General features: G+C 38.6%; 1 protein-coding gene across 2 annotated transcripts in view; it reads left to right on the top strand.

Annotated features, from left to right (window-relative positions):
• Positions 1–23,164, top strand: part of LOC115213407 (phosphorylase b kinase gamma catalytic chain, skeletal muscle/heart isoform) — a 106,201-nt gene that overhangs the window by 16,915 nt on the left and 66,122 nt on the right. For both annotated transcript variants that reach the window (XM_029782361.2, XM_029782360.2), the window contains exon 2: positions 5,390–5,577. In XM_029782361.2, coding sequence (XP_029638221.1) covers positions 5,483–5,577 — 95 coding nt within the window. In that variant the 5' untranslated portion in view covers positions 5,390–5,482. The remainder of the gene's footprint in view (positions 1–5,389; positions 5,578–23,164) is intronic.

Raw genomic sequence — 23,164 nt, 5'->3', positions numbered from 1 at the left:
ATGCCTTTGGTCATAGATCTGCCTGATGTAGCCTGAACTGTGGATAAACAAATATTTGAACTTCTTCTCTATCTACTCTGCTTTTAAAACAACAGCTACTGTAGGGCTCTATTGTCTTTTGACAGTGAGGTGGATTGAGAAAGCCTCTGTATGGTTAATTGACTTGTAAAGACTATCTCTGTTTCAGGTGTGCGTGTGTGTGTGTGTAGTTGTTGCAGGTTAATTCTTGGATACCTTTCTACAAGAAGACCTTTCTTCTAGAATCATTAGATTTTGGAAGCGTCTACTCTAAATCAATGATGAGAATTTTTTTTTTATTAATTATGCAATTGATTTTATTATTTAAAATTGTACAAAGATTTCTCTCATGGATTTTGAACTTCATATTTCCTTTCTGTCTGTCTGTGCCTGTCACTTCACTGCTGCCATATTCATGAAAATATGTCTGTGTCAATACATTTCTTTCATCACTGTTTCTAAGATGATGCGTATTGGAATCAGTTACACAAGCTATTTGTCTGCTGCTGTTTAGTAAATATTAAGTTACAACAAAGTTATATGGATAAATATAGAGTGAGTAGTAAAGGTTTCATCCAGCAGCTGATATGAGTGCATGTTTGGCTGAGTGGTTAAGAAACATACTTTGCAACTCTGTGGTTTCTGGTTCAATCTCAGTGTGTGATGCTTTAGGCAAGTATCTTTTTTCTATAGACTTCAGGAGGTTCTTGAAGACTTGTCAGTGAAATTTGATAGATAGAAACTGTGAAATCTTCTTTGAAGGACACTTCATGTTTTTGAATGGTAGATTTTTTTTCTTTCACCTGGTTTAGCACTAACTTCTGGTGCCTGGGTGTCTTTAGTTGAGCCCATTCTATTATAAGCATTGAGGCTAGAACTCTCCTCAGAAGATAATGTTAATATATTCCTGTCTTGGTGGTTTTGATAGAATCAGGGGTGGGGTGTTGCCCTTCTGGTTGCTAAGCCATAATATCATCATCATCATTTTACAACTGCTCTCCAGATGCTGAATGGCCTGCCACGGTTGAAACCAAGACATTTTTGAAGAGTACTGCCAATCTAGAACCTAGAGGGGACACACACACACACACACACACACACACACATACACACACAACCTAATATAAATTCATAGAAATTAGAATAAATACATCATTATTGTTATATGTGTGTTTGTGTATGTATATATATGTGGATATGTATATATATGTGGATATGTATATATGTATGTATATATGTATATATATATGTATGTAAATGCATGTGTATATATATGTATGTGTATATATGTGTGTATATATGTATATATTTATGTGTATATATGTATATATATATGTATATATTTATGTGTATATATGTATATATATGTCTATATATCTGTGTGTGTGTGTGTATGTATATATATATATATATATGTGTGTGTGTATATATGTATATATATGTCTATATATCTGTGTGTGTGTGTGTATGTATATATATATATGTGTGTGTGTATATATGTGTGTATATATATATGTGTGTATATATGTATATATTTATATGTGTATATATGTATATATATGTGTATATATATATATATGTGTGTGTGTGTGTGTGTGTGTGTATATATGATTTGATTTGATTTGATTTGATCTAGTTTCAGCTCACGAGCTGTGGCCATGCTGGGACACCGCCATTTGGTGTTGTTACCTAATTTTACTTTATGGATGCTTTTTAGGAATTGACATTTGATGCATGAGGGTGTTTGATGTTGCTGCCCTCATCTGCACCTCCTGCCGTGAAGTTGGCTCAACTGGGACACTTTACTGTAAGAGGTCCAGTTTTTATTTTGAAGACACTTAAATCCACCCCATGCAGGTCTCTCAGGTTCTTCGGGAGGATATTGAAGAGCTGTAGTCCTCTGGAGCCCATGCTCTAGCAGTATCTTGTCCTATATCTTGATGGCAAATTTGGAGTCCTTGGCACTCTGCAGTGGTGCCCAGTTCTAGTATTTGTGTAACTCTCGATTCCAAAGTTTGGGACAAGTCCCTCCAGGATCTTCCAGATGTGTATTATAGCATATCTTTCTTGCCTACGCTCTAAGGAATAGAGTCTTTCCCAGTAGCTTATATGCTGTGTAGAGGCTATCTTCTTCGTGTAGCTTCGTTGGATTGCCCCAAGTTCTGAGATTAATTTGACACTGGTTGGTGACCATAGCTAAGAGCAATAGTCAAAGTGGCTTGGGACCATCATGGTTTCCTAATCTCTTGTTCTAAAAGTTTTAAGAATCATCCGGTCAGCCGCCTGTATTTCATTGTTAATTTAGCAACATGCACATGGAAGGATGCATCATTACTCATGTAAATATCCAAATCTTGCACTGACTGTGCCTCTGGGATTGCAATCCCTCCAGGTCCACTGTATTTAAATGGTATTGTATTTAGTTTTGCATGCTGATAGAATAAGGTTAGAAACTTTTCAGCATTAAACTGCATGCTGTTCTTTTCAGCCCACTTGTATATTTTGTCCAGCTCACATTGCAGGTGCATAGTGTCTTCATCTGCATAACTTGTGATCGTGGCTTTCTGTGTGGATGGGGGCATGTCTGAGAAGGCCATTATGAACAGTAGTGGTCCCAAAACTGCCTTGCGGAGCACCACTCACTATTTGCGTGTCATTGGAGGTGGCCCCATTGGCTACGACCACCTGACTTATATCCTTCATAAAATCATGAAGCCATTCTCCCAATTTTCCAACTCTGCTGAGATCATGCAGTTTGTGACATCATTCCATGATCAACTTTATCAAAGGCCTTTGTGAAGTTGAGATATATCACTTCCACATTTGAGTGGTTGAGCAGCTGTTTCAGCACCCAATCATAGTATTGTAAGAGCTGAGTCAGGCAGCTTCTTCATGGTCGGAAACCATGTTGGGTATCAGTCAGCAAGTAATTTTCTTCAAGGAAGGTGATTAGTTTTCTTCTGACTATTCATTCCATGACCCTGCTGATGTGCGAGTCAGAGAGATAGGTCTGTAGTTCTTGGCCTCTGCTCTGCTACTTCCTTTATGAATAGGGCATATTTTACCCTCCTTCAGTTTTCTTGGAAGTTTGCCAGTTGTAAGGAAGGTCTGAAAGAGGGACTGCAGTGGCCTTGCTAGGACTTGCTTACATGCTTTTAGAAGGATTGCTGGGAATCCGTCAGGACCAGTAGCTGAGTTTGGGTTCATTTCATCTATAGCCCTTATTGCATTGTCTTCCTTTATATTGATGTAATCAATCATCACTGCCTCTGTTTTTATATCTGCAGTGGTAAAAAAAGTCAGTTGGATTGCTAACTTGCAAGTGTCTTAGGAGTGGAGTGAAAATACTCTTGAATTACTCATTTAGTATTTCACTTATCCTCATTGGATTTCTTGTGAGTGAACCATCTTTTTTGAGGAGTGGCCCTATCCTGCAGTGCACTGAAGTTGTTTCTTTGGCAAACTTGTAGAGAGCTCTGGGGTTAGATTTTATATTGTCTATAGCTCAGGCTTCTTTGTCTGCTCTTTCTTTTTCGTGGGAGAGTTGCAGAATTTTTTTCAATCTCCATCAGTTGTATTTTCAGGTGGCACTTTTCACCCCTTTCAATTTGTTTGTTTAGGTGATTTGAAAATTTTGTGCGCTGTCTCATAAGAATTTTCCTCTCCCTGGGGATTTTGTTCTTGTGTACAGTGGCCTTTCTCTCCGGGACACATTTGTAGCATATGGCTTGCATTACAGACCTGAATTATTGAAGTTTCATGTTGGTGTCTGGTGAGGAGAGACATTTAGGCCTGTTTTGTTTGAGGATCTCTTTCTCAATTTGTCTCCAGTTTGCCTTATGGAAGTTCAAGCTGGAAAGATTTTGAGAGTTTCTTGTAGGCTGCATGTCCATGGTTTCCTTTGGTCTGTACATGGTCAGCTCTACCATGTTGTGATCCAAGAGTAGCGTCGGTGTCACTTTCACATTATGGAAGAGATCCATATTATTTGTGAAGCAGAGATCCAGTATGTTACCTGCCTTGGTTGGTTGGAGCACAATTTGTTCCATGTACAAAGTGTTGATGAGGTTCAGGAGGGACTTCACCTGTCCTTGTTCGCATCGTGCCATTCCTGGGAGAGAAAGGCCCTCAGGCCATCTGACATTTGGCAGATTGAAGTCTCCCATAAGAAGTACACCTATGTGTTGTTCTAATGTAACTAGAACTTCTGTTTTTGTAAGGCAGTCTTCAAACTTGCCTACATGATTTGGAGCGTCTGGAGGGTGATATATAGCACGTATAACTACACCGACTTGCCTTATATGTACAATTAGTGTGTCACATACTGAATCTGAGTGTGACAAAAGGACCTGGGGTGTGAGGTCTTCACAGATGTACATAGCAATTCCACCATGACTCCTTTCTTTTCTGTCGATCGTAATACAACATACTGTGGTATGTGTATTTCTGCATTTGCTATATCTGGTTTCAGGTGTGTTTCTGTAAGTGCTATGCATAAGGCTTGATTTCATGCAACAAGATCTCTCAGGAAAAGAATTTTTGTCCTGTTATTAAGTGTTAACAGTGCTCTGATGTTCAGTAAGAGCACCGATGTGATGTCTGTGTTGTTGCCAGTGGTGCCCACCTTGGGTCTATTTGCTGTGGTGGTCTTGTTTATTGGGAATAGTCCCATCTGTGAGATTAATGTAGTCAGGTCAGCTGCTGTACAAGCTTCTGTGCCATGAAGAAAAAAGAATAAAAAGATTGTTGAAGATGGATGTCCATTTCCAATATTTTCTGAAAACATGACTAGCTTTAGGAAAATATTACCTTGCTTGGAAATTGGTAAGGATTGGCGACAGGATGAGCATCTGGCTGTAGAAAATTTGCCTGAACAAATTCCGTCTGATGCCCTATCTGTTACTAACCTTTACATGTGTGTGTATGTGTGTGTGTGTGTGTGTGTGTGTGTATTTTACAAAAATTTATGTAACACATACACATTCTACCTACTACTGTAGTGTGTTTTTTCTAGTGATGTTCATCATCATCATCATCATTTAGCGTCCGTTTTCCATGCTAGCATGGGTTGGACGGTTCAACTGGGGTCTGTGAAGCTGGAAGGCTTCATCAGGTCCAGTCAGATCTGGCAGTGTTTCTACGGCTGGATGCCCTTCCTAACGCCAACCACTCCATGAGTGTAGTGGGTGCTTTTTACGTGCCACCCGCACAGGTGCCAGACAGAGCTGGCAAACGGCCACGAACGGATGGTGCTTTTACGTGTCACCGGCACGGGGGCCAGGCGAATATATAAAAAACACATTGCCATCATCACCCCCCCCCATCACCATTATCATTATCATTGATGTTTGTTTTTGTTTCTTTTTTTTAGGTCCCTTCTGGATTATCAAGATGCCTTCCACCAGGTGTTGGGTCGACATGAACTGGTTCTCAGTCCTCTAGTTGGATCTAAGTACTGTATTTAATGGTTGGAATGACAAAAGAAGAAGATGTGTTGCCCTCCTCGGGAGAGGCGAAAGACTTCTATGCTAAATATGAACCAAAAGAACTGCTTGGAAGGTGAGATTATTATATCAAAAATTTTTCTTGCCCTTTTGCTCTCACTCCACCTGACACTGCCCCTGGTTCTTTGATGTAAACTTTCTGTTTTAACCCTTTAGCATTCAGATTACTCTGTCAAATATAATGCTTCTTTTAAAAAACTAATCATGGATTATCCTTTCGTTTAAAGATTTCAAAGGCGCAGGAGTGGCTGTGTGGTAAGTAGCTTGCTTACTAACCACATGGTTCCGGGTTCAGTCCCACTGCGTGGTACCTTGGGCAAGTGTCTTCTACTATAGCCTCGGGCCGACCAAAGCCTTGTGAGTGGATTTGGTAGACGGAAACTGGAAGAAACCCGTCGTATATGTATATATATGTATGTGTATGTGTTTGTGTGTCTGTGTTTGTCCCCCCAACATCGCTTGACAACCAATGCTGGTGTGTCTATCGGTCTCTTTTGCCGAACTGCTAAGTTACGGGGACGTAAACACACCAGCATCGGTTGTCAAGTGATGTTGGTGGGACAAACACAGACACACAAACATATACACACTCACACACAAGCACACACACACATATACATATATACGATGAGCTTCTTTCAGTTTCCGTCTACCAAATCCACTCGCAAGGCTTTGGTCGGCCCAAGGCTATAGTAGAAGACACTTGCCCAAGGTGTCATGCAGTGGGACTGAACCCAGAACCATGTGGTTGGTAAGCAAGCTACTTACCACACAGCCACTCCTATGCCTGGTACGAATAATATCACATGTGCAAAAAAGATTAGGTATAATTAACCAATTTACCAATATATAGATTGTATACACTATCCTAGTTGTTGTCTACTATTGTTGTCTATCAGTAGACTTACGTATAAATCAATCCTGATCTAAGATTAATTTCATCCCAAGATTACAGGAAACAATTTCAGAAACTATATTATGTCCTCAATTCTGATTCCAGAAATTGGAAGATAGGAAGAAATTGTTTACACTACTTACATCAGTGTCATCATCGTTCTAATGTCTACTTTTCCATGCTGCATGGGTCAGATAGATATCTTACAAGTGGGTCACTGAAGCTGAAGGTTATTTAGTTGCTCTTAGGCTGTATCTATGCCATTATTCTGGTCATACTCGGTTAACTGCTAAACAGACACTTTAAACCTATCCTCCTCATTGTCATCATCTCTATATATATAAATAGCAAAATGTCTGTGTGTGTGTCCTTTATACAAATCTACAATTTTTCAGTTAGAGGGCTCGCACTTTCTATGGTCATTCAAAACCGTCCAAGGGTAGTCGTGCACATCTTTATTTTTCCCCAGTCACCCCACAAAGCCATTAAAAAATCAATAGAAGTGACTTTTTTGCGAATTTTCTATCCAAAACTCAATCAAAATGCCCGAAACTTGATATGCCAATTGAATGTTATGTAGCTATATGTGATTGGTCAGAGATTTGGACAGTACTTGCATGTATGTGCGCACGCACACAGCTGTATATGCATGCACTAGCACTATGACCTGGTGTTGCTGGGTCATAGTGCTTGTCATCAATAATTTAGTATCAACTTTTCCTCGCTCCCAAGGGTCAGACAGAATTTTGTTCCAGTGGAAATTTCTACCATTAGATGCACTTCCTGTCATCAACTGTAACCTGTTTCTAGGCAAATTAATATTTCCCCATGACCAGACATGAAAGACTGGAAATGAAGGACATTGCTTGCATAATGTACACACTCATTTTTGCAACTATCACATAATGTCAAGGCAAGAAGACGGTAATTCATTAAATATTGGTGTGGGTACTGGTACCATGTAAAAAGTACAGGTGACGATGCCATGTAAAAACACCCAGTACACGTCTGTAATTCATTAAATATTCACACAATAAAACACATGACATTAAGGTCTTGCATGAGTAATATGATGAGTTGAAATTCTTTGATTAACTAAGATCATCCCAGAAATTAGAAGATAAGACTCTTTCTATGAGTAGTTAAAAATCTAAAAGCAAGCATATGAGATAACTCTAATATCACCCAATCAATGTTTCTGGAAAATGAAGACAAGGTAATTATGAGAAGATCCTGTCTTAATAGGCAACTAGTAAAAGCAACGGGCATGTTTTCATCATTATAATCACGGTAACACACACACACATATCCTATAGTAGAAGACACTTGTCTGAGCTGCTATACAGCAGCACTGAATTTGAAACCATGATGTTGAGAAGCCAACTTCTTACCACATAGTATTTATACAGCTCCCTGGCTTGCTAGCGCTGGTCAAACTGTCCAACCCATGCCAGCATGGACAAAGGACAGTAAATGATGATGATGTATATAGCCCACACTTGTGTCTTGTCTAATGAGAGCATGATGTTGCTGCTGTACAGCTCCCTGGTTCCTGTTTCACCTTATAGTGAAAGACTTTCTGGCCATGACCATCCCATCTTTTTTTAGTTACACAATTTTTAAGACAGTAGGATGTAATTTGAGTGATATTTGAGTGTTATTTGTTGATTATGATAAAAAAAAAAGAACGTGTGTAGTTTTATTTATAAGACATTTAAGTGGATTTTGGCAAATTAGTGGAGGCACATGGCCTAGTGGTTAGAGCAGCGGACTCACGGTCAAGGGATCGCAGGGTCGAATCTCAGACCGGGCGATGTGTGTGTTTATGAGCAAAACACCTAAGCTCCATGCGGCTCCGGCAGAAGGTAATGGTGAACTTCTGCTGACTCTTTCGCCACAACTTTCCCTCACTCTTTCCTCCTGCATCTTGCAGCTCACCTGCGACGGACTGGCATCCCGTCCAGGTGGGGAACCTATACACCAAGAAACTGGGAAACTGGCCCTAATGAGCCAAGCATGGCTCGAGAAGGAATAAACAAATTTTGGCAAATTCCAGTGGATTTAGTGTTTGTTATTTTGTCATTTATTGTTATAGTTGGGGATGCTCATATTTTTTGCCAGTTAACTACATGCACTATATACTTGGTCTTCATTTCAACTTGTAATTATTCTTATTTTAGTGTCCTTTGTCTGAAATCTTTTCTCACACCTCCTGTGACCTCTTCAGTGATTCTCCATCCAATGTGTCTCCTTCAGTTCTGTTTAGTCCCACACCACAGGAAAAGCAGAATGGACTAAACAGAGTAGAAGATGACATGTGGGATGAAGAGTCATTGAAGAGGTCTCAGGATGTGCAACGAAATATTTCTGACAAAGGATACTAAAATATGAATAATTGTAAAATTGTTGGAGTGAAGACCAAACATATAGTGCATGTGTTTAATGGGCAAAAGATGACCATCCCCAAGTAGTTATCTACATCTGTTTCAACATATGATTTCACATCAGGAATCTTGCTAAACAAATACATAAATGTAATATATTTTCATTGTTTATGTAAATTGTAAGGAATGGAAATTGGCTATCCTGAAAACAAGTATGACAACAGAATAAAAACAACAGCAACAAGTTACAACATGTTTTAATCTAAATCATTAAATAGAAAATAGCGGAACGAAACAGACTGCTGTTACCATAGATTTTTGAATTATGTTAAATGAGAAACCAAACCTTTTTAGTTTCTTGCAGAATGAGAATTGGTGCTGTACATGTGCCAACTTTACTATTTAAGTGGGTGGCTATTTGGGAAATCCACCCAAGATCTAGTAACATGGTACCTAAACTACCTGTTTTGAAACCAGCCCACACACAATTGTGAAAAAGTTTGGCACTTTGCCTTATGTGCTAGCTTTATGCCTAGTTTCAGTTTTCTCTGGCATTTCAAAACAACCAATGAATGACTAAACAAAATGATAAGTTGTAACAGTTTTTTTTTCTTCCAGCTCATAATTGATATTTTAAAATATCGTAATTGTTACATTCTGTATAGTTAAATCAGATTAGCTAAATCTGATAAATGATCATTGTTCTTTTTTGGTCATATTAGATTTAGAATGGAATTAATTTATTCCTTTATACTATTTGAACAATAGTTAATCACATACCTAATTAATTAATAGATCAGCTACATAAGTAAAATTTAGCAGCTACATTATACTTTCTGATTTGTTTTTTTGTTTTTTTAAATTATTATAAGTCATTAATCTTAATTCAACTAGAGTAGCCATTCATTTGTTTGTATGTGTCCTCAGTGAATTATCACTATCCAAATTAATGACTTTTCTCTCACTCACTTTCTCTCTCTCACATACGCACGCACGCACACACACACACACACACACACACACACACACACACCACAAGTCTTGTTGGCACCAACACCAATGCTTTTTACTTGGTACCATTGGTGTGGGTACTGGCGCCATGTAAAAAGTACAGGTGACGATGCCATGTAAAAACACCCAGTACACTCTGTAAAGTGGTTGGCATTAGGAGGGGCACCCAACCATAGAAACCAAGCCGAAACAAATTATGGGGCCTGGCCTTGCGAGTTCATGCCAAGCTATCCAGTCGATGCCAACATGGGAAACAGGCATTAGATGTTGATGATAGTGATTATGATGATGAAAACATGCCTGTTGCTTTTACTAGTTGCCTATTAAGACAGGATCTTCTCATAATTACCTTGTCTTCATTTTCCAGAAACATTGATTGGGTGATATTAGAGTTATCTCATATGCTTGCTTTTAGATCTTAACTACTCATATCTTCTAATTTCTGGGATGATCTTAGTTAATCAAAGAATTTCAACTCATCATATTACTCATGCAAGACCTTAATGTCATGTGTTTTATTGTGTGAATATTTAATGAATTACAGACGTTTCTGACATTTTAATTGGATACTCCTGGGTAGTAATAAGATGTAAACTGGGTTGATTTAAGATAACGTATTAAATCTCGTTACAAAAAGATGTTGAATAGCAATATTGTTGTTGTTGTTTGTTCCTTCTCGAGCCATGCCTGGCTCATAAGGGCCGGTTTCCCGGTTTCTTGGCCTATAGGTTCCCCACCTGGACAGGACACCGGTCCGTCGCAGGTGAGCTGCAAGATTCAGGAGGAAAGAGCGAGAGAAAGTTGTGGCGAAAGAGCCAGCAGAAGTTCGCCATTACCTTCTGCCTTGCGTGGAGCTTAGGTGTTTTCGCTCATAAACACACACATCACCCGGTCTGAGATTCGAACCTGCGATCCCTCGACCGCGAGTCCGCTGCTCTAACCACTAGGCCATGTGCCTACACAATAGCAATGTATGAAAATGGGCTGCTTTCAAACATTACTAAATCTTGCTAGTCAGTTAAATAACCACTAATCCTATAATGATAATAAATACTGTTTCTAATTTAGGCACAAAGCCAATAATTGTGTGGGGAGAGAGTCAGACGATACCATTGATGCCAGTTGTTGACTAATACTTTATTCTATCAACCTTGTGGGGATGAAAGAAGAAGTTGACCTTGGCAAGATTTGAACTCAGAACATAAAGAGCCTGAACAAATAATGCAAAGCATTTCTTTTAAAGCACTAATTGATTCTGCCAATCTACTACCCTTTATGATGATTATATTGATAATAACAATAGCTAATATGTCTTTGATCTACCTTGTAATCATAAATTTTTATTCTGTCTAATCTGAACTGAAACGAAGGCTAAAATCTGATTAATCTGAGTTTAAAATAAAGGAGGACTATAACATTATTTTACTGTGTGTTTCACCTGTCAGAAAATATGAAGCTATATATTTAAGAAATACTGCAGAAAGCAATCTAAAGTGATTTTGTTTTATTAATTACTAGCACTATGACCTGGCAACGCCGGGTCATAGTGCTAGTGCATGCATATACAGCTGCGTGCATGCGCACATACACGTGAGTACTGTCCAAATCTCCGACCAATCACATACAGCTAGCTGGCATTCAATTGGTGTATCAAGTTTCGAGCATTTTGATTGGGTTTTGGATAGAAAATTCACAAAAAAGTCACTTCTATTGATTTTTTAATGGCTTTGCGGGGTGACTGGGGAAATGTAAAGATGTGCACGACCACCCTTGGACGGTTTTGAATGACCATAGAAAGTGCGAGCCCTCTAACTGAAAAATTGTGGATTTGTATAAAGGACACACACGCAGACATTTTGTCGTTTATATATATAGAGATAAATCAATTAAAAACCTAACTGGGGAGGGAGACCAGCTTTGTTTGATTTCTGGATTCTTGCCAAAGACATTAGCAACTAGATACCAAAAATAGTTACAAAACGAATTTATTGGGAACATAAATTTATCTCTCTGCTTTGTGAATTTAAATGTTAACCTCCAATGAAATTGAATTTGTCAATTTTTATCTGGAGTTAATATGTTACTGACCACAGTGTGTCAGGATATTCTATAGAATTATAGAAGTATTCTATATAGCTTGATTATTATTAAGTCAGTATTGCTTAAATTATACTTTTAATGTATTAGATGTAAAACATACAGGAGGCTAAGGGTGCAGCAGACACAATATAGGTGGTTAAAGAAAGGGGAGGGAATTGAGGCAGGCGGCCCTGGGTGCAAGTGATGAGACCAGTAAGCTTCATGGAACAGGGACCACTACAGAAAGAAGCAGAGTGAGGAAATAGCATGTTGGTGAGCAACTTCATGCCACTCAGGTGTCTAAGATGCCAGAATGTGTAAATGCAGCACCATTCCAGATGTCAAAGCAGTATTCCATCTTAAGATTAAACACTGCCAATTCTCTTTCTCTTTTAATTTAAATAGTTAACAAGAGAATTAAAAATTTTAATACATATTGATGTCATGTAAACTGTGTGGAGGAACATGGCCTAGTGGTCAAAGCAGCGGACTTGCGGTCGAGGGATCGCGGGTTCGAATCTCAGACCGGGCGATATGTGTGTTTATGAGCGTAAACACCTAAGCTCCACGTGGCTCCGGGAGAAGGTAATGGCGAACCTCTTCTGACTCTTTCGCCACAACTTTCTCTCGCTCTTTCCTCCTGCATCTTGCAGCTCACCTGCGATGGCTCGAAAAGGAACAAACAACATGTAAACTGTAAAGTGATTTGGACATCACTGAAGGCTTTTGTCATCATGTAATGCATCTAAGACTGGCGGAACCTCTCCTTGTGTAAATTTGAACTCATCAGTACAAGCTAAAAAATACACATATTAATTACACAATACAGGCAGAGACATAGCAGTGTTAAGAAGTTTAGAAGCTTGCTTTGCTACCCTGTAGTTTTGGATTCAGCTCTTCTGTACAGCATCTTGGACAAATAGCTTCTGCTACCACCCCAGACCAATCAAAGCTTTGTAAGTGAATTTGGTAGACAGAAACAATATTTAACCCTTTAGCATTCAGATTATTCTGTCAAAACTAATGCTTATTCGTTCATTTTGTTTTGAATGACTCAAGCAATATATCATAGCTTCAAGATTTTGATGATGTCACTGTTTATTCTTAGAATGCTACTATAAGGTAGGTGTGAGAGACCAGATCTGGTCATTTTGATCATAAAACAAATAGAATATTGGAGCCAGATGTGGCCAATTTAACCCTTTCATTACCGTATTTATTTTGAGATGCTCTGTGTTTCTTTCAATTACTTTAAATATAACAAAGAATTTAGTAAAATAACTTAGTTATCATTAAGCTAGTGTTAGGAACATAAATTGTGACTAAGGTTTGGTGGAAGATTTTAATTCAAAACTTATGAAAACAAGATATTTGTACTACAGAGCCAGAGGCGGTTTCAGCCGGGTTGGTAACGAAAGGGTTAAATGCTAAAGGGTTAAGCCTGTCTTCTTCTTGTTGTTATCAATCAACATTGTTGTCACTGATACCATTTTAAAGTTCACTTTTCCATGCTTGCATGGAGCTGGTAGAATTCTTTGAGGTGAATTTTCTATAGCTAGATGCCCCTCTATCACCAACCCCCATATTTTCCAAGCAAAGTAATATTCTCCCATGCCCAGACATGTTCTTTGCATAAGACTCAAACATTACTTAAATGACAAGGACTCTCGTTTAGAACCAGCTCATGTTAGGACGAGGAGAGAGAGACACACACACACACACGCACACACACATGCACAACCACACACACATATTATAAGTTTCTGTTCACCAAATCCACTCACTAGACTTTGGTTAGGCCTGGCCTATAGTGAAAGACATTTGCTCAAGGTGCCATGGTTGAGAGGCAGGCTTCTTAACCACAGCAATATGTTTGTGCCTAACTAACTGAAGGTTTTGCTTAGGTTTCCCAAGTTGTTGCATCCCAGTGCTTACTAGATTTGGCATTGCTTAACTACAGTGATTGGACAAGAACTGATGCTTTCAATGTGATATGGTCATAAAGTGTGTTTGTGCATGCATGGGCTTGCATGTGTGTGTGTGTGTGTGTGTGTTGTGTGTGTGTGTGTAAGTGTGTGTGTTAATGTACATGTTTGTTGATATTTTGCTTGTCACCATGTGAGCAAGGTGGTGTTGATATTTAACGCACCTTGTATCATTATGATCAGCTGCTCTGTGCTTAAAGACCTGTACAATATAAAAGAAAATCCCGGCTGTATGGTAAGTAGCTTGCTAACAAACCACATGGTTCCAAGTTCAGTCCCACTGTGTGGCACCTCGAGCAAGTGTCTTCTACTATAGCCTTGTGTATATATATTATATATATACATACACATATATATACATATATATATATATATATATATATATATATATATATATATATATATATATATATGTTTGTATGTGTGTGTGTAAATGTTTGTGTGTTTGGGTTTGTACCCCCAACATTGCTTGACAACCGATGCTGGTGTGTTTACGTCCCCGTAACTTAGCGGTTCGGCAAAACAGACCGATAGAATAAGTACTAGGCTTACAAAGTATAAGTCCTGGGGTCGATTTGCTCGACTGAAAGGCGGTACTCCAGCATGGCCACAGTGAAATGACTTAAACAAGTAAAAGAGTAAAAGAGTTACCTGGAAAACTGATGAGGGTTGGTGAAAGGAAGAGCATCTAACTGGAAAAATCTTGCCTTAAATAACTCTCTGTCTAATCCATGCTAGCATGGAAAAATAGATGTTCAATGAACTAATGAACAAACCTCTGCTGCCTGTAACAGTAAAGTTATTTCGTAGCTTCAAGATTGCAATGATGTGATTGTTTTATTCTTAGAATGACATTGTAGGGTAGGTGGAAAAGGTCGAATCTGGTCAGTTTAACCCTTTAGTATTTAAACCGGCCATATCCGGCCAAAATAGCTAATCTGTTTTATGTTCAAACTGACCAGATCCAGGCTCTCACACCTACCCCACAATGTTATTCTACATTAAGTAATTACACCATCAAGATCTTGAAGATATGAGATAATGCATGATTAATTCAAATCAATGGGAATCAATAAGCATTAATGTTTGATAGAATAATCTGAACACTAAAGGGTTAAACATAAAACAAAGAGAATATTTCGAATGACTGGAGAAACTGTGTTGGGAGACATTCTTCATGAAAAAACATAGTAATGTAGAAGGGGTCCCTGAGTAATTCCACCCACCCAGTCTTCAGAATAGATATTGTTTGTTTCGTAGCCAATAGCAACTGTAGATTTGAAAAGATTAATTTAAGAACAACAATACCAGTCTACTGCTGCTACTGCTGCTACCATTTGCCAAATACCACTTATAACTCTGCCATCACCTTATCCCACCCCAATTCTCTAGTTGCCATTATATATTTGTTCTGGTGTCAAGTACGCACACACTCACACACACACACACACACACATATATTTCCCTTGCTCTACTTTAGTAATCTATTTAGCTTTTATATTATTATATTATAGGCTAGCAGTGATTGTTTATATAAATATGTATATATTTAAGATCACATGTACTCTACCGACTTCCAGTACATGTGACCTTAACTTTACATGTGCACAAACATTTTGTTGTTGCATAGGAATTTTGCTGCGCATAAGATATTTTGTTCTGTAAAAATATCAAGTCAGCTGTGGAAAGATGTGGAAGGAAAGATGAAGCGAAAAAACAAACACATGTATAGGAAAATTCAAAAATAGGTTAATGAAGTTGTTTGTCTTCAATTGAAATAAAAAACAGTTGTAAAAATCTGGTTGTGAATGTTTATTTTTCAGTTTGAAATGCGTTTGTTTTTCTAAATTATATGTTCTGCATTATAGTTTATATTTAACATTAATATCTTTACAATCTAGGCGTAGGAGTGTCTGTCCATAAAGAAATATTAGCTTATAGGCGCAGGAGTGGCTGTGTGGTAATTAGCTTGCTTACCAACCACATGGTTCCAGGTTCAGTCCCACTACGTGGCACCTTGGGCAAGTGTTTTCTACTATAGCCTCGGGCCGACCAAAGCCTTGTGAGTGGATTTGGTAGACGGAAACTGAAAAGAAGCCCGTCGTATATATGTATATGTATATATGTGTGTGTATATGTATGCGTGTCTATGTTTGTCCTCCTAGCATTGCTTGACAACTGATGCTGGTGTGTTTACGTCCCCGTAACTTAGCGGTTCAGCGAAAGAGACCGATAGAATAAGTACTAGGCTTACAAAGAATAAATCCTGGGGTCGATTTGCTCAACTGAAAGCGGTGCTCCAGCATGGCCACAGTCAAATGACTGAAACAAGTAAAAGTGTAAAAGAGAATCTCCACTCTTCAAATTGCTTTGTATGTTTGTGTGTGAGTGTGCGGGTATTTATGTGTGTGTGTGTGTGTGCGCGCATGTGCGTGTGTGTGTAAAATATCAGTATCATTCTTTTATCTTTTACTTGTTTCAATCATTGGATTGCAGCCATGCTGGGGCACTGCCTTCAAGGAGTGTAGTCAAATAGATCAACCCTAGTAATTGTTTTTTTCTTAAGTCTGGAACTTATTCTATCAATCTCTTCTGCTGAACTGCTAAGTTTCAGACATGTAAACAAACCAGTACCAGTTGTTGTGTGTTGGAGGACAACACAAGTACAAGACGCACGCACACACACACACACACCAGGATACATACCAACCAGTCTGGAGCAAAGTATGGCTCAACTTGGCATCTTCGGGAGAGAGTGCAAATCCTTAATTCATGCCCTACAAATGATCACGATATCAAGGACTACAAAAATTTGCAAGACCTTAAGAGTTAAAGGACGATGGTTAAAATAAAATGCTTTCCTTCACAACCTTGCTACTAAGTAGGTGGTCAGTCATAATTTTCTCCACAATTAAAAAGAGAACACACATACATATACACATACATACATACATACATACATACATAATTACATACATACACAAATACATACATACATACATACATACATGGTGGCTGCCCCCTCGTTATCGAGTATGGCCATTGCATGAGGCTTAATCAATGTTGTTATCGTGCAATGCCTGTGCAAGAAGATTTTTAAAGTGAGGAAAGGCTGTGCACTAAGTCAATCCCGATCACTAAGCAACAGCAGCCATAATCCGAAAAGAAGAACAAGTCAACATCATCGGTAACCACTGAGCCGCAGGTTTTATGTCGGAGTTATCCCAGTTACCCGAGTTACCTTCTTCTAGAAGGATGCCCTAACGAAAGCTAGGAGTCCTTCACTCCCAATGGTTTAACTGTGCGATCGGGTATTCAGTCTGATTATTTCTATGTCCCCGCACATGATACAGCCTTAAGACATTTATTGGATGGCCGTTGACTCTCAAGAGTTCCTCCGCCCTTTGACGGGTTTTGTTTTTCATTCCACATACACACATTCCACATACAAAGCAACACACACACACACACTCACACACATGTATGTATGTACATACAGCAAGCTTCCACTGCATAGTTTATCTACTAAGTTCACTCAAAGCATTGGTTGGTCTGAGGCTATAGTTGAAAACACTTGCCCAATGTGCTGTTCACTGGGATTGAACCTGAAACCATGTGGTTGCAAAATGAGCTTCTTAATCACACAACCATATCTGCACCTATGATTAACAGAAAAAAAAAGAAGATAAAATAAAAATAAAATAAAAAAGAATAAAGTAAAAATAAAATAAAAAAGATAAAAGATAAAATAAAGATAAAAAAAGGAAGATTAAAAAAGAAGATAAAATACCTTCACCAAGAAAAAAAAGACTATTTAATTAATAGTAGGAGATGACAACATTGCAGATTCCAAGAGACAGCAGTAATCAGTGCCTGCAGTGGATCTACACAGACTTATCTTAATGCTCAAAATTAAGTAGCAGCAGAAATTACAAAGATATTTGTCTTCTTAGTAATAAAGGATTTTCCTACATAGACAGTGAGGGGGAGGGGGTTGCTGCTTAGATTGACTTTAGTGCACGGCTGTTACTTATTTTATTGACCCTGGCAAGGATGGAAGGTAAATTCAACTATGGTGTGATTTGAACTCTGAGTAAAGGTATGCAGCTAAATACATCAGGGTATTTTGTCCACCTCTTTACCAATACTGCCATCCTATCACCCCTATTTGTTCAACATCATTTAATGTGTATTTTCCATGCTGGCATGGGTTGGACTAAATGCATATACCCATGTAAAGAACTATTTGTGTGGTAGGTTTTCTACACCTTGATGCCCTTCCTGGTGCCAACCCTCACCTGTTTCTAAGTAAAGTAATTTTTTTTCTCCTCTAAGGAGGCATGAGCACTATTTTTTTTATTGAACCTGTCCATTGAGGTCTTCAGTCTTACTGGGGTGAGACAATCACTTTGGTGTTGCTGAACAAATGAACAGAAACAACATCTTCTGTAGTCATTCTACTATGATGACAGGCACCCATTACACCATGAAAAGTGGTTGGTGTTCCAGCTGTAGAAAACATGCTGAAAAGTAACATAAGGGCTGAAATATGGTTCCTGGCACATCAGGAAGGGCATCAAGGTGTAGAAAACCTGCCACACAAATAGTTCTTTACATGGGTATATGCATTTAGTCCAACCCATGCCAGCATGGAAAATAGACATGAAATGATGATGAACAAATAGGGGTGATAGGATGGCAGTATTGGTAAAGAGGTGGACAAAATACCCTGAGTTACCTTCTCCTAGAAGGATGCCCTAACGAAGACTAGGAGTCCTTCACTCCCAATGGTTTAACCGTACGATCAGGTATTCAGTCTAATTATTTCCATGTCCCTGCACATTATACAGCCTTAAGACATTTATTGGATGGCCGTTGACTCTCAAGAGTTCCTCCCCCCCTTTGACGGGTTTTGTTTTTCATCCCACATACACACATACACAGAATTACTCCTCCAACCCATGACATTATAAGTTAGACGATTATATTAAATTGGTCCTGTATTTTATCAAAATTTATCATTATTTAAGAAGTCATTTTAAATTTTGCTTAGTTGTGAAACTATGTTTTTGTCTTTCACTATCACATTATTGAATATTGTATACAGTTAGTTTATTATTATTATTACTAAGGCAAAGGCTGTGAGCTGGCAGAAATGTTAGCATGCCAGGCGATATGCTTAGCAGTATTTCATCTGCCTTTATGTTCTGAGTTCAAATTCTGCCAAGATCGACGACTTTGCCTTTCATCCTTTCGGGGTCGATAAATTAAGTACCAGTTGTGTACTGTAGTCGATCTAATTGATTGCCTCTTCTTCCCCACAGGATTTCAAGCATTGTGCCTAGAGTAGAAAAGATTATTATTACTAAGGCAGTGTGCTGGTAGTATCGTTAGCATGCTGGGCAGAATGCTTGGCAGCATTTTGTCTGTCTTTATGTTCTGAGTTCAAATTCTGCCACTGAGGTTGACTTTGCCTTTCATCGTTTTAGGATTGATAAAATGAGTAGCAGTTGAACACTGGGGTCGATGTAATTGACTAACCCCTTGCCCTCAAATTTCAGACCTTGTGCCTTTAGTAGAAAGGATTATTATTATTATTATTATTTTTATTATTATTATTATTATAAAGGTGGTGAGCTGGCAGAATTGTTAGCACACTGGGCAAAATGCTTTGTGGTATTTTGTCCGGTTTTTACATTCTGAGTTCAAATTCCACCGAGGTCGACTTTGCTTTTGTTCTTTTGGGGTTGTAAAATAAGTACCAGTTGAGTACTGAGGTTGATGTAATTGACTGTACCCCTCCCCACAAATTCCAGGCCTTGTGCCTATTGTAGAAAGGGTTATTATAATTATTATTATTTGTCCATCTTTTCTTTCTGAGTTCAAATTTCGATGAGGTCAACTTTGCCTGTCATCCTTTCTGGGTCAATGAAAAAAAGTACCAGTTGAGCACTGAGGTTGATGTAATTGATTATTCCCCTCCCCCCCCCCAAATTACTGGCCTTGTGCCAAAATTTGAAACCATTGCTATTATTGTTACACTCTGAGTTCAAATTCTGTCATGGTTGTCTTTGCCCTTCATTCTTTTAGGGTCCATATAAAAATTACAGTTGAGTACTTGGGGTTCATGTAATCGACTAACCCACTCTTTCTAAAACTGCTAGCCTTCTGCCAACATTTAAAACCATTGCTTTTATTACTATACCAATATATTGTTACTATGTATTTACCATGCAAATTTAACCTTACTCTACTATTAGGTCATTACTGTACTGATATATCCTTTCTATACCAAATAGCATTACTGTACCAGTATTTCCTTATTGTACAAATTTATCCTTACTCTACTAATACAAGGGAGTGCTGAAAAGTTCCTGGTTTGGGTGAAAGAAAATACAGGAGGATCAGTTAATTATGATCTTATTCAACACATTCCCCTCTCAGATTCACAAAATTATTGCAGCAGTCCTTCAGTTTTTCTAAGCCCTGTAAAAGAACTTGGAAGGTTGGGCCTCCACCCAGGCCTTTCGTGATACCCTTAAAGCCAGGAACTTTTCAGCAGCCCCTCATGTGTCATTACTGTACAAATGTATCCTTACTGTATCAATTTATCCTTTCTGTATTATCCACCGTGCCGGTGGCACGTAATATACACCAATCCGACCGTGGCCGTTGCCAGCCTCGCCTGGCACCTGTGCAGGTGGCACGTAAAAAGCACCCACTACACTCATGGAGTGGTTGGCGTTAGGAAGGGCATCCAGCTGTAGAAACATTGCCAGATAAGACTGGAGCCTGGTGCAGCCTTCTGGCTTCCCAGATCCCCGGTTGAACCGTCCAACCCATGCTAGCATGGAGAACGGACGTTAAATGATGATGATGATGTATCTATGTCATTACTATACCAATATATCCTTACTACACTAATATATTCTTACTGTAGCAATATATATTCTTATACTAAATATCTTTTCATATCAATATCATAACTCTATCACACACACACACCATTACTGTACCAGTATATACTAAATTTATCATTGTCATAGCAAGTTGTACTCTACTATATATATAACAATGGCTCAATGGCTCATATACAACTCTTTTTGCTGTGACTTTCTGCTAATGAGATGGCTTTCTCTTTGCTAAAGGTGACCTTCACATTTACACCGACCTTGCTCTTAGATTTGACCCACAAGTTGCTAACTAACCTAGTTGTGAAGATAAACTTATTTCAGCTGCTATGTTCCCTCACTAAGGAATTCAACTGTCGCAGCATGGCATTCCAGTTACATCTTCTGCATACAGTCCTTTGTTTTACGTGGAAATATCATATATCATACACATATACACATAATATCATATATCATACACATATACACATAATATCATATATCATACACATATACACATACTTCAGCACAAACTCACACACTTGTACCTATACACACTCAAACAGGCTGAACTGAATGCCGTTGAGTTCCCTGTTCATACCTACACATATATACACACACACACGTACAAACACACAACACAAATATACATACGTACATAAATACATTCACACACGCACATACACACACACAACACACAAATATACATACGTACATACATACATACATACATTCACACATACATACATTCACACAGACACACACAACACAACACACAAATATACATACATCATACATACATACATACATACATGTGTATGTGTGTGTGTGTGTGTATACATACATATATCGTGTTGGCTGTTGGAAGAAAGAGTACTTGGTACCATAGTAGAGATGAATAATATTTTTATTTTGGTCGAAGCAGTCTCTTGCTACTCTGAGTTACACCTATGAGTGCACAGGCTCTTCAGGCAAGCTACGACATGTTTACGTGTGTGTGTGTGTGTGTGTGTGTGTGTGTGTGTGTGTGTGTGTGTGTGTGTGTGTGTGTGTGTGTGTGTGTGTATACAAGAGTGCAAAAGTAGGTATAATACAGATTATAACAATATATGTATTAACAAAGATTCACCTGGCAGGTGGTTTGGTTAATGATGGCTCGTTAAATTGCCATCATAATTACCAGATGCAAACACCTTAATGAACTTCTTTTGAGGGCGTTATCAAACATAGAAAGAATAGTTTCAAGGAAAGTACACACTTTTGATGACATGATTGAATTCCTAAGAGAAGCATGCCAAAAGATTAATGATAATGAAGGGCACTGTATCAGAGTTTACTTGAGTATAGAAACTTGACTATAGGAATGTGTAAATATTTAGATAGATCAGTTGAACACTGAAGAGATTGTACTTAATTGCAATTTGAGAATCTGAGCACTTGTATTTTCTTTGTTTAATTGTTATAAGTATGTCATCTTTATTGTAATTTATTTGTATGTCATCCTTGATATTAATGAAGCTATTGTAATAATCATACTTTTCTAGTTATCTGCATGGCTTGTTTTAGTGACATACTTTATACCTATTTTTATACAGCCTAAGTGTGTATATGTATATATACAGTGGAGGCGCAATGGCCTAGTGGTTAGGGCAGCGGACTCGTGGAGGCAGGATCGCGGTTTCGATTCCCAGACCGGGCGTTGTGAGTGTTTATTGAGCGAAAACACCTAAAAAAAAGCTCCACGAGGCTCCTGCAGGGGGTGGTGATCCCTGCTGTACTCTTTCACCACTCTTTCTCCCACTCTTTCTTCTGTTGGCCTGCTCGCTTAGCCAGCGGGGTGGCGTCATTCGAAGGCTAAAACAATGCGAACGCATTGTGACCAGCGATGTATAACAACATCTGATGGTCTGGTCGGTCACGTGATATATGTGTGCATACTTACACATATGCACTCACAATACATACACACACACACACATATACATATTTAATCATTTTAATGTTTGCTTTTCCTTGTTTGTATGGGTTGGCTGGAGTTAATTGAGGTGGATTTCCTATGGCTTATCTGTCACCCATCCTCATCTGTTTCCAAATAACTCTTTTTACTCTTTACTCTTTTACTTGTTTCAGTCATTTGACTGCGGCCAATCTGGAGCATCGCCTTTAGTCGAGCAAATCAACCCTGGGACTTATTCTTTGTAAGCCCAGTACTTATTCTATCGGTCTCTTTTGCTGAACCGCTAAGTGACGGGGACGTAAACACACCAGCATCGTTTGTCAAGCAATGCTAGGGGTACAAACACAGACACACAAACATATACACACACATACATATACATATATACGACAGGCTTCTTTCAGTTTCCGTCTACCAAATCCACTCACAAGGCATTGGTCG

This window comes from Octopus sinensis, linkage group LG6 (genome assembly GCF_006345805.1).
Source record: "Octopus sinensis linkage group LG6, ASM634580v1, whole genome shotgun sequence".
In the NCBI taxonomy this organism is placed as follows: domain Eukaryota; kingdom Metazoa; phylum Mollusca; class Cephalopoda; order Octopoda; family Octopodidae; genus Octopus; species Octopus sinensis.
The sequence above is the reverse complement of the archived record's forward strand: the minus strand, read 5'-3'. Positions and strand labels throughout refer to the sequence as shown.